The following is a 14,318-nucleotide window of genomic DNA, read 5'->3' as shown; positions in this document are numbered from 1 at the left end:
TTTGATATGATTAATCACTATTATTTTCAATAGGTTGGAAAATTAGGCACTGTTCTTCTGTGGTTTAGTTTATACTTATCGCATTGATTTCAGTATGTACAGAAATTTGATGACAGTACTCTGTCATTATATTCATAGGGTAAATATGGTGACCCTTACTGCTCTCTACTCAGACTTTGACTGTTTTCACTTCACTTCTATTGGCAAGTAGAATACACATCATTCATTTTTATTCATATGCAGGTGAAACACCGTTATACGTTTTTATGCTAAATTATGTTTTCCTCCTTGTGTTTTTAAAGAATAGTGTCAGTGAATTGAAACAAAGTATGAAAGATAACTACTTATCTCTGAATACAGAACAAAACTGAATCATTTTTATTGGAGGAATGATGACTTCAACAATATTCTGGCACTGTTGAACTCTGTTGTTATAAACGTTAGTCTTAACGAATTAACATGCAATAAAGTGTTATGTTTGACACATATATACCTTTTAAAACACACTTTGCAAAATTATCTAACACTATTTTTTTCTAGAGTAAAAATATTGGGAAAATACAAAGGTTTCTAAATATAAAAGATTCTGAGAAATTAATTAATGCATTTACTACTAGTAGCACTGACTACTGCAATGCATTATTCACTGTCTGTTTTAACTGCAGCTAAACAGTATGCCCAAATAATTCCTGTTCCTAAGTCTTTACACTGGCTTCCAGTTAGGCTTAGGACTGTTTTTAAAATTCACCTTCTTTAATATAAATCCTTAAACGGCCAAGGCCCTGCTTACATATCTGAACTTATCATTACTTACAAACTGGAGGATGAATTAAGATCTCAAGATGCCAGCCTACTAAGTCTTAAAAGAATGAACAAAATAACTGTGGGAGTTCAAGCTTTCAACTACAGGCCCACAATGATATTAAATGATCTGCTTAATTATATAAGATATGCCCCTTCAGTCTTGCCGTTTAAATCCAAGATGAAGACTAACTACTCTAATCCTAGCATACCCTGACTTAAAGGTGCTGATTAGCAATTATTATAGCATCCCTATTTGTTAATTGTTTGTATAAAAAATAAGTAATTCTTTAATTATGAACTATTACTAACCCTAATCTAACCTATTTCTCTTCTCTATCTAGAGAAGGCTCTATCCTGGGTCCGCTGCTCTTCTCAATCTACATGCTTCCATTAGGTCAGATTATCTCAGGGCACAACGTGAGCTACCACAGCTATGCTGATGACACACAGCTGTATTTATCAATTGCACCTGATGACCCCGATTCTCTTGATTCACTAATACAATGTCTAACTTGTATCTCAGAATGGATGAATAGTAACTTTCTCAAGTTAAATAAAGAGAAAACTGAAATCTTAGTGATTGGCAATAATGGATACAATGAGGCTATTAGAAATAAACTGGATGCATTAGGATTAAAAGTCAAAACGGAGGTAAAAAGCTTAGGGGTAACTGTTGACTATAATCTAAATTTTAAATCGCATATTAATCAGATCACTAGGACAGCATTTTTTCACTTAAGAAACATAGCAAAAGTTAGACCTCTTATATCATTGAAAGATGCTGAGAAATTAGTTCACGTGTTTGTTTTCAGTCGACTAGATTACTGTAACGCACTCCTCTCAGGACTACCCAAAAAAGACATAAATCGTTTGCAACTAGTACAGAATGCAGCTTCTAGAATCCTAACCAGGAAAAGAAAATCCGAGCACATCTCTCCAGTTGTGATGTCACTACACTGGTTACCTGTGTCATTCAGGATTGATTTTAAAATTCTGCTCATGGTTTATAAAGCCTTAAATAATCTCGCCCCATCTTATATATCGGAATGTCTGACGTCTTATATTCCAAATCGTAACCTCAGTTCCTCAACTGAGTGTCTCCTTAGAATTCCAAGAGCAAAACTTAAAAGAAGTGGCCTTCTGCTGTTATGCACCTAAAATCTAGAATAGCCTGCCAGTAGGAATTCACCAGGCTAATACAGTGGAGCACTTTACAAAACTGCTGAAAACACATTATTTTAACATGGTCTTCTCATAACTTCACTGTAATTTAAATCCTGATACTCTGTATATCCAATTCATTATAATAACTATTCATGGTGGCCCTAAAATCTGTACTAACCCCTACTCTCTCTTCTGTTTCTTTTTCCGGTGTCCTTTTGGTGGTGGCTTGCGCCACCACCATCTACTCAAAGCACCATGATGTTCCAACAATGATGGATGGATTAAAAGCCAGAAGTCTGTATGACCATCATCATCAAGTCCTTCCGTGAGAACCCTAACTACAAAGAGGACTATTTCATTTATGTTATGTAGAATGCCCAGAGGGGACTGGGCGGTCTTGTGGCCTGGAACCCCTACAGATTTTATTTTTTTCTCCAGCTTTCTGGAGTTTTTTTTGGTTTTTCTGTCCACCCTGGCCATCAGACCTTACTCCTTTTCTATGTTAACTAATGTTGTCTTATTTTAATTTCTTATTTTGTCTTTTATTTTTCTTTTCTTCATTATGTAAAGCACTTTGAGCTACTTTTTGTATGAAAATGTGCTATATAAATAAATGTTGTTGTTGTTGTTCTCAGGGTCCTGCTGTGGACCTTGGTGCCACAATTCTACTTCCTGGCTATTTTCCTGCCCATTGAAATACATCTGAGAAACTGGCAGCCTTGGACTCAAAGGATGGAAAGATTCAGTTGTGATATTGTATGTTGTAGCACAGAATCATGTATTTAAAAAAATATATTGTAGATTTATTTCTAGTGGTAGCAGGACTGCACTCAGCCACCTTGAGAGAGAGTGAGAACATACACATTAGCCATTCCATTGTTTTTAAAAAGTTATTTATTTTTTACATACTTAGAATAGAATTCTTTAAGTTCAAATGACTCAGCTCCTTATGGAAGTAACTCCTAGATGCTGTGGTACAGATTCATCCCTTGCTCAAAGCTTTTACTTTTTATTTCTTTATTTTATTGTACTTTGTGTTTTTCTTTGTAAGTTATGCTTTAGCCTTTCTCATTTTTAAGTTTATTGTTATTAAGGAAGTATTATTTGTATTCCATTCATCTGATATTTTTTTCTTTGAGTTATGTTCCTTGCGCTATGTATGTTGAGCTGAGGTGACGAGGGGGCTACTAATGTGGAAATTGGGGGACCTCCGCATTTCTATTTAAGAGCCAGCATACCACAAAAGGGCTGCTTAGACACTGACAATTGTTATGTCTGCTTGGCTTTTCCTGAATTTTTGATTTACACTTCTGTAAGTTCTTCTTCTGATTGATGTATGCTACCAGAGTTTGGTTTTGTTTAAGGATTACTGTATTTCAGATTGGCTTTGTTTATTTAAGTTTTGCCATTTAAGCTGTGGCAGAGGGTCAGGGATCTTGCCCTATCCGGAAGGACCGGGAGAGGGGTAGTACCTCCCCCTGTACATAAGACGGCAGCCTCCATGGATTCCATCAGGACCATGGAGCTGTGAAGCGCAGCCCTGTGGGGGTTCGTGGTCGCCACCAGGGGGCGCCTGGATGGTTCCTGAGCAAAAGACAATAGCACTTCTGCCACACCAGGAAGTGCTGCTGAATCAGGAACCATCCAGGTGCAAGGGCAGCACTTCTGCTACACTAGGAAGTGGTGCCGGAAGACCATCACAGAGCACTTGGAGCACATCCGGGGCGGGATAAACGGGGCCGCCTCACTCCATTCAAGGAGCTGGAGTTGGGAGGGAGAAGACGGAGCTTGCGAGAGAGGAGTGGAGGCGACTGAAGAAAAGCACAACTGAGCCTTGTGGTTTGTGTACGGTATTGTGTGTACTTGATAGATCAAAATAAATAGTGCGTGTTTTTGGGACAACTGGAGTCTGTGTCTGTCTGTTGCTGGGCTGTTCTTTCACAAAGCATACATTTTCTGTTTCCTTTTTGCTCTTTTTGTTTCTGAGTTTTTGTAAATAAATCTTTTAAGTATAAAGAAAGTTTGTTTTTGTCAATTGAGCCATAAGTTTCATGGTTCTTCTCTCCCTTTCTAGATTATTTGAATTTAAATGTCTTTTATCACCTTTTGTTGGTCCTGTGCAGGCCAATAAGCCTGCATGTAGAATTTAGGGTTAAACTATTTTTGTTATTATGCTGCATCTGGAGCCTTGCAGTCTCACTTTGGTCTGTCGGGGTAACTTTAAGAAACTTAACTTTTAGAAAGTTAAAAGCTTTCTTTTCCATTATGTCTATCCAATGTGCACGACTGTCCCCCAAGCAAAGGTTCCTTCTGTGATGCTTCCATAACAACCTCTTTCTTACAAAGTACATACATCCCTCACAGAGCGGAGTTCCTTGTGTGTTTTGTAAAGTGAACTGCCCCCAGTCCTTATGGTGTCCCTTTTTATTAGTCTTCTTGAAATCTCATGATCTGAAGGAGGTTTGGCCCGCATTCTGCACTGTTATCCTCACTGGAAGGTCCATGGGTACCTGGTTTCTGGTGGCCCTCTTAGGCATGGCAGGTTCACACTGACCTCACCTTGGGAGAAAGATGAGAGAAGAAGATGCTCTGAGGTATCAGGTGTTCTTCCTCTGTTTCCCAGGGGCTAATTGTGATATGGCCAATTGACAACAGAGAACAGGAAAGATAAAAACTCCAGTGAAAAATGTTAATGGGGAAAATAAATCTCTGGGGGGAGGGGGGTCCACAGTTGGCTATAACAGACAAAGACACAATCAAAGTTAGAGAAACTGAAAATTTCTGGTGACCTATACTAACAGGTTCCCTAGAAACTTCTGGGTATTCTACAACCTTCTAAATAGGTGCTGGGCAATCTAATAAGAGGAACCCTCTTGAGTTTTGAGGATTCCAAGGCTCCCAGTATTCATTGTATCATTTCTGATTAACAGAAGTAGCAGTTTGGCAGTATAGGAGTGCCATCAATTTTCACAGCAAGACACCAAGAAGAGAAAGGGAATAGAATAGGGTTGGCAAGAATTCATAATGATAGGGTTAGGGTTAGGGTTACAGTGTTCAAAACTAATCTGCAACTCTGATCAGGGTTTGGTAGACTAAACTAATGGGCCTTCGTGGATTTAAATGCTGAGAGAGATGGGGCACTTCATAAGCAAGAAAGCAGATCATCCCATAGCTTTGGGATCTTCAAGCTAAACCTCAAACTTTCATTGCTGTTTTGATAATCCTTGGAATTTTTTGTAATTCAGCAGCTTTATACCATAAAGTATGTTCCAATATGTATGTTTGGGTAAATTCATATTAATTCAGTGAGTGTGTGTTTACCCTGTGATGGACGGGCACTCTTGACAAATGTTGTTTCTGCCTCACACCCAACGATTGCTGAGATAGGCTCCAGCTGCCCAGCAACCTGGATAAGCGGGTTTGGAAAATGGACAGATTTGATGCCTATGTAAGAAGCAAGATCCAGATCACCTCTAAACTTATCTGGAGGCCTGTATAAAGAACTGGGGTTATGTGATCATACTTTCTACTTCTAGTAGTGCTTTGTGCAGCAGCATTTAGAATTATTTGAAAGCTATCAATATAGTGCTTTGACCTGCCTGTGATTCCCAGCATCCTTCATATTTAGAAAATGTCCTCATTTAAATAAGTTTTAAGAGGACTTTTAGATAGTATTGTAATATAGAGTATGTAGTAATATATAGACTGGTGTCTAAGATAACAGCTGAATTGTTTGCTGAATCAGTTGGATGTATGCCTTGGACTATTGAATTAAAAAACGACAGGACTTTCTTACTGTCTTTATTATTCCTACCAATTAATAACATTTCTGTTTTTTTCTGCATTCTAAGAGAATACGTTTTCTTTGCTCATTCAATTTTTTAATTTACTGTCACTGCAATAGAACAGAAAAAGAAAGATAAAGGTTTGGGGCATGTGAGTAATCCTTGTATATAATGGCAAGGTTTTGCAAAAAATGAGAAAAACACAGCAATACATTTACATAAGATAATGCTGCAGCAACGTCTTCCTAGACGCATGTCTACTTTCAGACTGCCAGGTCCTTGGTTTTGCCAGGTTTTAAGATGTTCTTAGGAGGAAGATGAGGGGCTAACTGCTAACATTATGGGTCTTGTTTTTTGTGGTCTTCTGTCCACGAGTCTGACATCACTACCGCCTGGCTCACGGTGGTATTACTGGTATGATTTGAGCCCTGTAACTTTCCCCTAAACACAGTAGTGTAACAACACAATTAATTAAGGACACAATAAGAGAAAGGTTATTTGGTCTGAGAGAACGATATGGCTGGGCATCATTTAAATATGAATGAAAACAGATGTGATGTTTTCTGTTTCCATCTCCTGGAGCAGAATGTAAAGTGAATAAGAATACTGAGCCCTAGGGGACACTGTATCTAACTACAGAATGTAGTAATGGTGTACTGTAATCTTAATTCATACTCATCAAATCATTATGTACAGAAATAAGCCATGCAAAGACAGTGAGAGCCCAACATAATTTTTCAGTCTATGTAATAGAGCAGAGTGGTCAATTATCAAATTTAACAACATAATAAGTGTAGCATTTTCTTCATCATATGATATTAAAATGCCATTAAGAACACATATCAATGCTGTTTTGCAGAATGCTTACAAAAGCCAAACTGAAATGTATCAAGTAAGTGGTAATTAGTAACATGAGACTGACGTTGCACAAAAGTTATTTTTTCAAATACTTTAAAAAGATAACACACATTGAATTAAGTCTATAATTATTAAGTACATTTGGGTCTTGTTCTGATTTTTTTTTTAATAATAGTCCAACAATTGACAATTTTAATGAAATAACTGTGTCAGTCAATAAAAGATAATGTTACAAATGGGTGCTTTCAGAACAGTGATTTACCTTTCTGTAAGTTTTGTTGGGATACGACCCAAGGGACCTGTGTAATATTTCACTTAAGAAATTACAGATATGATTCTCTCTTAGCTATTACGTTAAAGTTACAGATGTGCTGTGTACAAGGAGAAAAAGGGTTCAACACTGTAAAACATAATTTAAGATTCTAAAATCTAGTATCTTACCAGTGTAATCATTTAATGACTGGTAACACAAGTCTGCAAAATTAAATCATAAAAATTGCTTTAATTATGCAATTATTTTTATTTGTATTCACAAGCACACTAAAAAATATAATTAGAATGTTTCCATTACGTCGCATTTAGGTACAAAATTGAAAAGAAATTTAGTGAAAACTTCATACAATTTATGTATACAACATTGATCTAACATTGACCTAAATTAATCTGACATATATTTTAAACATAATACACGTAAAGCTGACAACAATGCATATTTATTGACTAACCTATAGCTTCTCTAGTTTTTGCCATTTCTCAGTTTTTTCTGATCCATACTTTGTTTTCTGGCCCGTGTTTTCTACACTTGTTTCTGACATTCCAATGTCCCTGGTACCTTCTTTCCATATCCTTGATAGCCTGATAGAATCTTTTACCAAGCTCTTAACTCACTGCTCTAAGACTTCCAGGGATGCAAAACTAAAAAGTGAACTTTGAGACCCATGTTGCAACTGCATTTCTTAAACTTAATTTATACATTTTTCACAATTCTTTATAATTTGTATCTTTATTGTGACCCCAAAAATTATAAATTACTTCTTTGAATGATATCCAGGCATCATGTTTAGGTCATTCGGGTTTTCTAATAGCAACAATTCCTTCTTCATTTTAGACTCAGCCAAACCCAGAAACCTTCAGCACAAATACATAAAATAGCCTTCATCATCTGACAAACTGCTTCATTAAACCAAGCTTAGTATGATGGAGTAGTAGCAACACTTTATATGGATCCACCAAACTAGGTCTGATGATGTTTCTGGTACCAAGCTGCAGGTTTATTTTAGCTGGCCATTCCTTTTGAACCCAGGGTCGATTCTTGGCTCTGCTGCCTCACTCACAGAGGAAACCTGGGAATTTTGTCTGCCTGACTACTGACTCAGTAACATACGCTGAACTTTCAGGTCCCCACATATAAACCAATGATACTCATTGTAGTTAATTTTATTTTGAGAAGCTTTAAATATAGATTTTAATATTTGAAAATGATAAATTCAAACAAATTACTAAAATATTTATTTGATTACTTATAATGTGAAAACAAAATAAAAACTATAATTGTCAGCAAAAAAATTTGTTTTATGGAAATATGTTGTGTAATTGGGGAGACACGGTGGCGCTGTGGTAGCGCTGCTGCCTCGCAGTAAGGAGGCCTGGGTTTGCTTCTCAGGTCCTCCCTATGCGGAGTGTGCATGTTCTCCCTGTGTCTGCGTGGGGGTGCTCCAGTTTCCTCCCACAGTCCAAAATCATGCAAGTTATATGCATTGGCGATCCTAAATTGTCCCTAGTGTGTGTGCACTGTGGTGGGCTGGTGCCCTGCCCGGGGTTTGTTCCAGCCTTGCGTTCTGGGATTGGCTCCAGCAAACCCCCGTGGGGAAAAATGGTTTAATGTTTTAATTCAGCACCCAGATATACATAAAAATCACATGAAGTAGTCAAAACATTTTTAATGTATATATGTGACATACTGAACAATAATTAGTCTTTATTTTCTGCATTTAAGGTGTTTCCAACTTGGCTTAGAAGGAGCATTGCATCAGTTCCTCAGTATTTTAAATCAGGAGGATGTTTATTTACTTATTTTTCAAGTGAGAAAAACACAGATAATTAAAAAAAAAGAAAGAAGCACTGCAAATTAAGTGCCGGACCTACTGTAAACCACAATGCAACAGAATAGACCCCAATTTTACCTATAGCTCATTGAAATGCTATTTCTTACACAGTAACATGCTAGGAGACCAACAGCTGATGGCACTTTTCAGTTAGTAAAAGTAATTAGTAACTTTTTTTTGGTAGATATTTATTCAAACTCACTATAATAAGCCCGTAATAATTTTAAGCTTTGATGACAAGATTTTTTACCATTTTTTTTTGCTTTGAATGAATCAAGTTTAAATTACCTTTATAACATTACCAAATACGCCCACTGGTGACGAGCTGTAATATGGAATTCTGCTGCAGTCTCTTCCACACCATTCACCCTCTACCTCCTTCCGTGTCCCCCATACTGTTGATGCCTTTCTCAGTGCATGCAATCAAGCCTTCACAAACAGAAGGTACAGTAAGTTACACAAGAATACAAACTGCAACCACAGCCAGAAGCCATACAGCTTCCACAACTTAAAAAGTTCTTCTTTTACACAAGATCAGTGCTGTTGCAACACACAGTACTTAGGCTTTTGGTTTGTTTCATCACATTCTTCCATTAGTGTCTTTGTGTTTTTTCATGCTACTTTCTTGTTTTTTTTTTTTTCAATAACACATATCTCTCATTTCAGACTTCCACATTACACTGCCCGTGACTAACTTTTACATTCCCTTTTCTGTTTTAGTGCTGGACAAATAAACGCAGCGTCATTAGCTCCTTATGTTTGCCATTCCTTGGAGCCTCTACTGATAATCTACCAGAACATGATGCCTGTGTGTTCTTAAACTTTATATTAAATTTTATCATTATTTTGTAGACTTCATCACTTTTCAAAACCCTTTTATTTGAAGACAGGAGATGTGTAATTCCCACTAGTTTTTTCTGAAAGCTGAACAGATTGTACCTAACCAGTGACTCAGAAAGAACTCCCTGCTGTCCTCTACAGCAATCTTTTCCCCAGTAGTCACTTTTCTTTAGAAATGTGTATTCAAATTAATCCAATTTCAACATTTCAGTATGATATTAGGTCACTTTCTTCAATGAGAAAGAGAAAAATCAAATCATTGCTTTTTTTTTTTACTTAAATATAGACAAAGTGCTATTATACTGCATGAACACTTGAACTTGACTGTAACACAGCATTGGTTAAACACCTTCATTTAGTGAGACTTTTACTTCTGGAGACTGCATTGCTTTTTTTAAAAAATGCATTGGTAAGCGTTTATGACTAGGAAGAAAACTAGCATACTGTTTTTGATTTAATTATTAATATACTCTCATTCTTTTAGCAAAATTCCTGGTAAAGGTTAAGTTTACAACTGTTACTACTTAAGTTTTATGTGTAAGAAGATAATCTCATTAGTGTCTTCCATTAAACATCAACTGCTAGAAAGTAATCTAAGCATGACCCCTGCTATTTATACTAACCCGTGACTCAGTCAGTGCTGTCTATCCTTCCCTTTCTGGGGTAACAATAAGATTTCCACAAGATGGCACACCATCTTCTACGAAACAAGGCGAAAGAGGTTCATATTTTGCCTGCTGGACTTTAAGGCTGATGCAACCAAAATTAAAATGGACCTTGTCACTGATCAACTGTGACATAATTTTAATATTCGGTGACGTTTTAATAATTGCTAAGTTGCGCTATAAGCAATTTCTTTGTGCTTACTGTTCAGGCACTCTACGGACAACTTCCTTCCCACCTTAAGTCCCGCTGGTGCTACGCGCCATGCGACTGTCATTGCGCGGTTAGCTTCTGCGCGGGACAGAACATGGCGCTTATTTATTGCTGTGGAATTTTTTGATGTTAGTGACTGTTGTTCTTTTTGGGCTGCTTTTTGGCTTATCCCAATAGGTTTTCTTCCCCGTTCCTGTATTTTAGCGAGGCTGAATTGCCGCTACCACTCTTGCCACTATGCCTCCAACAGGAAGCGGCGAGCAGCTTCGGGCTCGAGTCCAATCTCTTATCGACTCTAACCGAGTCGTCGTCTTCAGTAAAAGCTACTGTCCGTATTGTGTCAAGGTAAGTTATTGTTTAGTGTGCTATCAGGGCAGTCAAGTGAAAAGGATTTGTAATGAGTTTCATTTTCGCAAATGTATTAACTTTCTTTTCGGGGCATGTCAACCATCCGATAAAATGTGCCATTCGAACTAGTATTTTATTCAAATGTAGATGTGATTTGAAGAAGCATCCGAGTTAAGATGTCACTTTACCCCACCTTTATCCGCCTGCCGTCACTAACATTTTAGAAATCTTTATCTGGGAGAAACAAGTTTAAGAGTAAGTATATTCCAGAGTGCTTGAGCAAGGGGTCGGGGATTTTAAGTGTTCTACAGTCCTTCTCACGTGCTAAATTTTCAGCCATATACTGTACTGTACACACATGTAAATTTTAATCGCGTAAACCCTGTCCACGTATTGTTTTTTTTTTCTTTCTTGTTACTGAGAGTGTCCTCCTCCGTTTCCCTTTGTGTTTGCCCCTTCTAGTTTAAATCATTGTCCTGTTACTCACTTTTCATTACTGTACTTGCATATATGAGGCCATTGTAAAGTTTAGTCTGTTATCAATGTGAAAGGCGCTATATTAAGTAAGTACTGTATACAATAAATGTTGCGTTAAGGAAAGTATGGTTTTCGGACTTTAGACGAGGTGATATCAAGTTCAGAAACACAAGTGCATTAACCGTGCTGACAAAGTAATTTTGTCTGTCCATACAGTAAGCTCTATGTAGGTTATGCAGTATCTAGTAGATTACGATTCTGAGTAAAAAATTCAGATTTTATCTGTGAGCTGACAACACTGTTTTATGCAACCCCGAGTCAGCACTCCATTGTTCATTTTCTTAAGCTTTTTGATTAGAGACATTTTGTTCTGTTATACTTTCATATGTATCATTAAATTAAAAAGGAAACCAAATACTTAATACTACTAGTCCTGATATTAAATGGTTTTCATATAAAAAAGCATATCTAAATGTGTAAAATCACAGACATTTGGGTTAAATTTTTATGTTTTCATACATTATAAGAAACATTTTGTTTTAATAGTTATTCATGTTTGGAAATAATGTAATTACAGTCGTTTGACCCTGCAATGTTGATGCTGATCATGTTTTCCAGATCCACTATAAATAATTGGTCTAAGATTTTGAATTTATATTTAGTAGATCATATAAGTAGGTACCATTTAGTAATTCCTTTTATAAAGTGGATTTCATCATTAATAATAAGCTACAAAAATTTGATAGCTGTTGGAGAATGTAAAGGCATTCAAGGGAACATGAATAACATCTGTAAATGCAGCACAAACACATTTTAAACATGTTGCTTGACTATATATTATAGTGATTGGCTTCTTGTGTTACTTTTTGTGTGTAATTTATTGCTATATAAAAATGTTATACAGAATACTGTTGTAGTCAAGTTATAAATCTCTCCGTTGTTTACAGCAGAAAGCCAATTTTGTTTTGAACCCATTAAACTTTTTGCTTAACCAGTGAATAGTATTGGACAATCTAAGGTCATGATACTATGTCTGTCTATATATATATATATATATATATATATATATATATATCTATTTTTTTTTTATATATATATATATATATATATATTTTTTTTTTTTTTGCTCTTTGTTTATCATTGGCTTTATACTTTGAGATTAAAAATATATAACCCCTATTGTATAATGGTTTCTTTCTGTTTGGATACCCTTGAAATAAATAATGCATCATGATTACTGTCAAAACATACAAACATTTCCTGTGTTTTAATCAAATTATTATAAATTCATTTCCTTTTTTTTTTAATGTATAGGTAAAGGATCTTTTCAAAACATTAAATGTGGAGATTAATTCAATAGAGCTTGATTTAATGGGTAAGTTGTGCATATTGTTGATTTGCCATATTTCCAAATTCCTATGTTTGCCTATTTTTAAAAGGTCTGGCTATAGTTCAGTTACTGTTAACATTATAGTAAATGGAAAGAAAAGCCACTTAAGTCTTTTAACAGTTAAAACGTCTTTATTGTAAAGGAGGATGTTTTGGCCAATATTTGTAATATGTGACTTGCTTGAGTTGCTATTAACTTTCTGCTTAAGACGCAGTGTCCTGGCTGTATAAAAATGTTGATACTAGAATGGCCTGTGAATAGCTAGCAAATTGCTGAATCATTCTTGGGAAGTTGGGCTTCATTCCATTTAACCTCTAAGCCTTGTTTGTAACGTGCCTAAAACCTCGCTGTTAAAGAATTTCACACATTACTTAGGTCACATAGCAACTTTGTGTTGTAGCATTATGAAATACTACTTTTGTAAAGCTTATGTTTAGTTTTTTTTTTTTTTTTTTTTAACAACAACAGTTATGTCTTTTTGCACTCTCGATTTTACTGCACACTGAATTATTTCTTTATTGAATGAATGAAAATAATTGTGATTACGCTGAGCCTTAATCTGAAGACTATCAGGTTGTTAATGTATGATTTAACACTGTCGCTTTAGAGTACTTCTCCTTTGAAAAATGAATTATGATTGTATGTCTTTTCCAATTGTTCCAGTAAATCTGTGGTGTTCTGTGCTGCCTTTGAATGGTTCACTGACAGATTATAACTTATAAACAACATATTTAACATTAAGTGAAAAGATTGTGGAAGATGATTTAGATTATTGTATATGGTGCAGAGTACAGGACAGTTAAAACTACTAAAAGTAGCAAGGTAATTTGTGGTATTATTAAAGTCATAGTATATTATAGTATGTACATAGTAAATGGATACAGGAGGATAGGATAGGTGGCATGGTAGTCAAGTGGATAGTGCTGCTGTCTCACAGAGCTATCATCCAGGGTTCAAGTCCTGCAACTGATTTTACATGTCCTCCCTGTGCCAACATAAATCCCCCAGACCCAATCAAGGAGCACTCCAGTTTTCTTCCTCCTCCTCAAAGATGCTTGTGTTAGATTAACTGCATTGGCACCATATGGGCGTTTGCCTTGTTGTGTCCGGGATTGGTTCCTGTGTTAATTCCAGTGATGCCTGGGTAGGCTGTGTCCTCCAATGGTCTTGAATTGGATTGAGTTTGAAAATACTGGGGATGAAAGATAAAATCTTGGTGAACATCTCAATAGAGCTTGTAAATGGTGTGACATCATTCCTTTGTAATCTGTCAGTGTTTTGTTAAACAATCAAGTAATGTTTCCTCAATTTCTTATGAAAAGTTTAACTGCAGCTGGAATATTGGTTTTAAAATTCAGAGTACAATGGTGTATGGCATCAAGGAAAGCCTTGAAGGAGTACAGTATGTTGTAAGCTGTGGGTAACTGTGGGCATGTCTAAAGAAATGGCAAAGTAGGTTTAGTCATTTCCTTAATTCATTCTGCATACACAAGTATAATTTTGTCCTTCGTTGAAAAGGAAGAGCACATTTGATTTCTGTGTAAACATGGTAGTTTACCTACTCCAGTACTCTGTTGCACCTATGGTGCTTCCAGCAGTATCTGTATTTATAACAGTAGTTATCAGAACAGCCATATCATTTATTCAGATACATGTGCAGATGGATTCCCG

General features: G+C 36.2%; 1 protein-coding gene and 1 long non-coding RNA gene across 2 annotated transcripts in view; one reads left to right on the top strand and one right to left on the bottom strand.

Annotated features, from left to right (window-relative positions):
* Positions 1-10,310, bottom strand: part of LOC114668556 (uncharacterized) — a 55,094-nt gene extending 44,784 nt beyond the window's left edge. Inside the window, exons 1-2 of the long non-coding RNA XR_007933936.1 lie at positions 10,180-10,310; positions 9,005-9,145 (exon numbers count right to left, since the gene is read on the bottom strand). This is a non-coding gene — a long non-coding RNA (uncharacterized LOC114668556). The remainder of the gene's footprint in view (positions 1-9,004; positions 9,146-10,179) is intronic.
* Positions 10,311-10,501: 191 nt separating this feature from the next.
* Positions 10,502-14,318, top strand: part of txnrd3 (thioredoxin reductase 3) — a 34,342-nt gene continuing 30,525 nt past the window's right edge. Inside the window, exons 1-2 of the mRNA XM_028824351.2 lie at positions 10,502-10,777; positions 12,572-12,632. Coding sequence (XP_028680184.1) covers positions 10,670-10,777; positions 12,572-12,632 — 169 coding nt within the window. The 5' untranslated portion in view covers positions 10,502-10,669. The remainder of the gene's footprint in view (positions 10,778-12,571; positions 12,633-14,318) is intronic.

Source organism: Erpetoichthys calabaricus, chromosome 18 (assembly GCF_900747795.2).
Source record: "Erpetoichthys calabaricus chromosome 18, fErpCal1.3, whole genome shotgun sequence".
NCBI lineage: Eukaryota > Metazoa > Chordata > Cladistia > Polypteriformes > Polypteridae > Erpetoichthys > Erpetoichthys calabaricus.
Note: the sequence above shows the minus strand (reverse complement) of the source record. Positions and strands in the feature narration are given on the sequence as shown.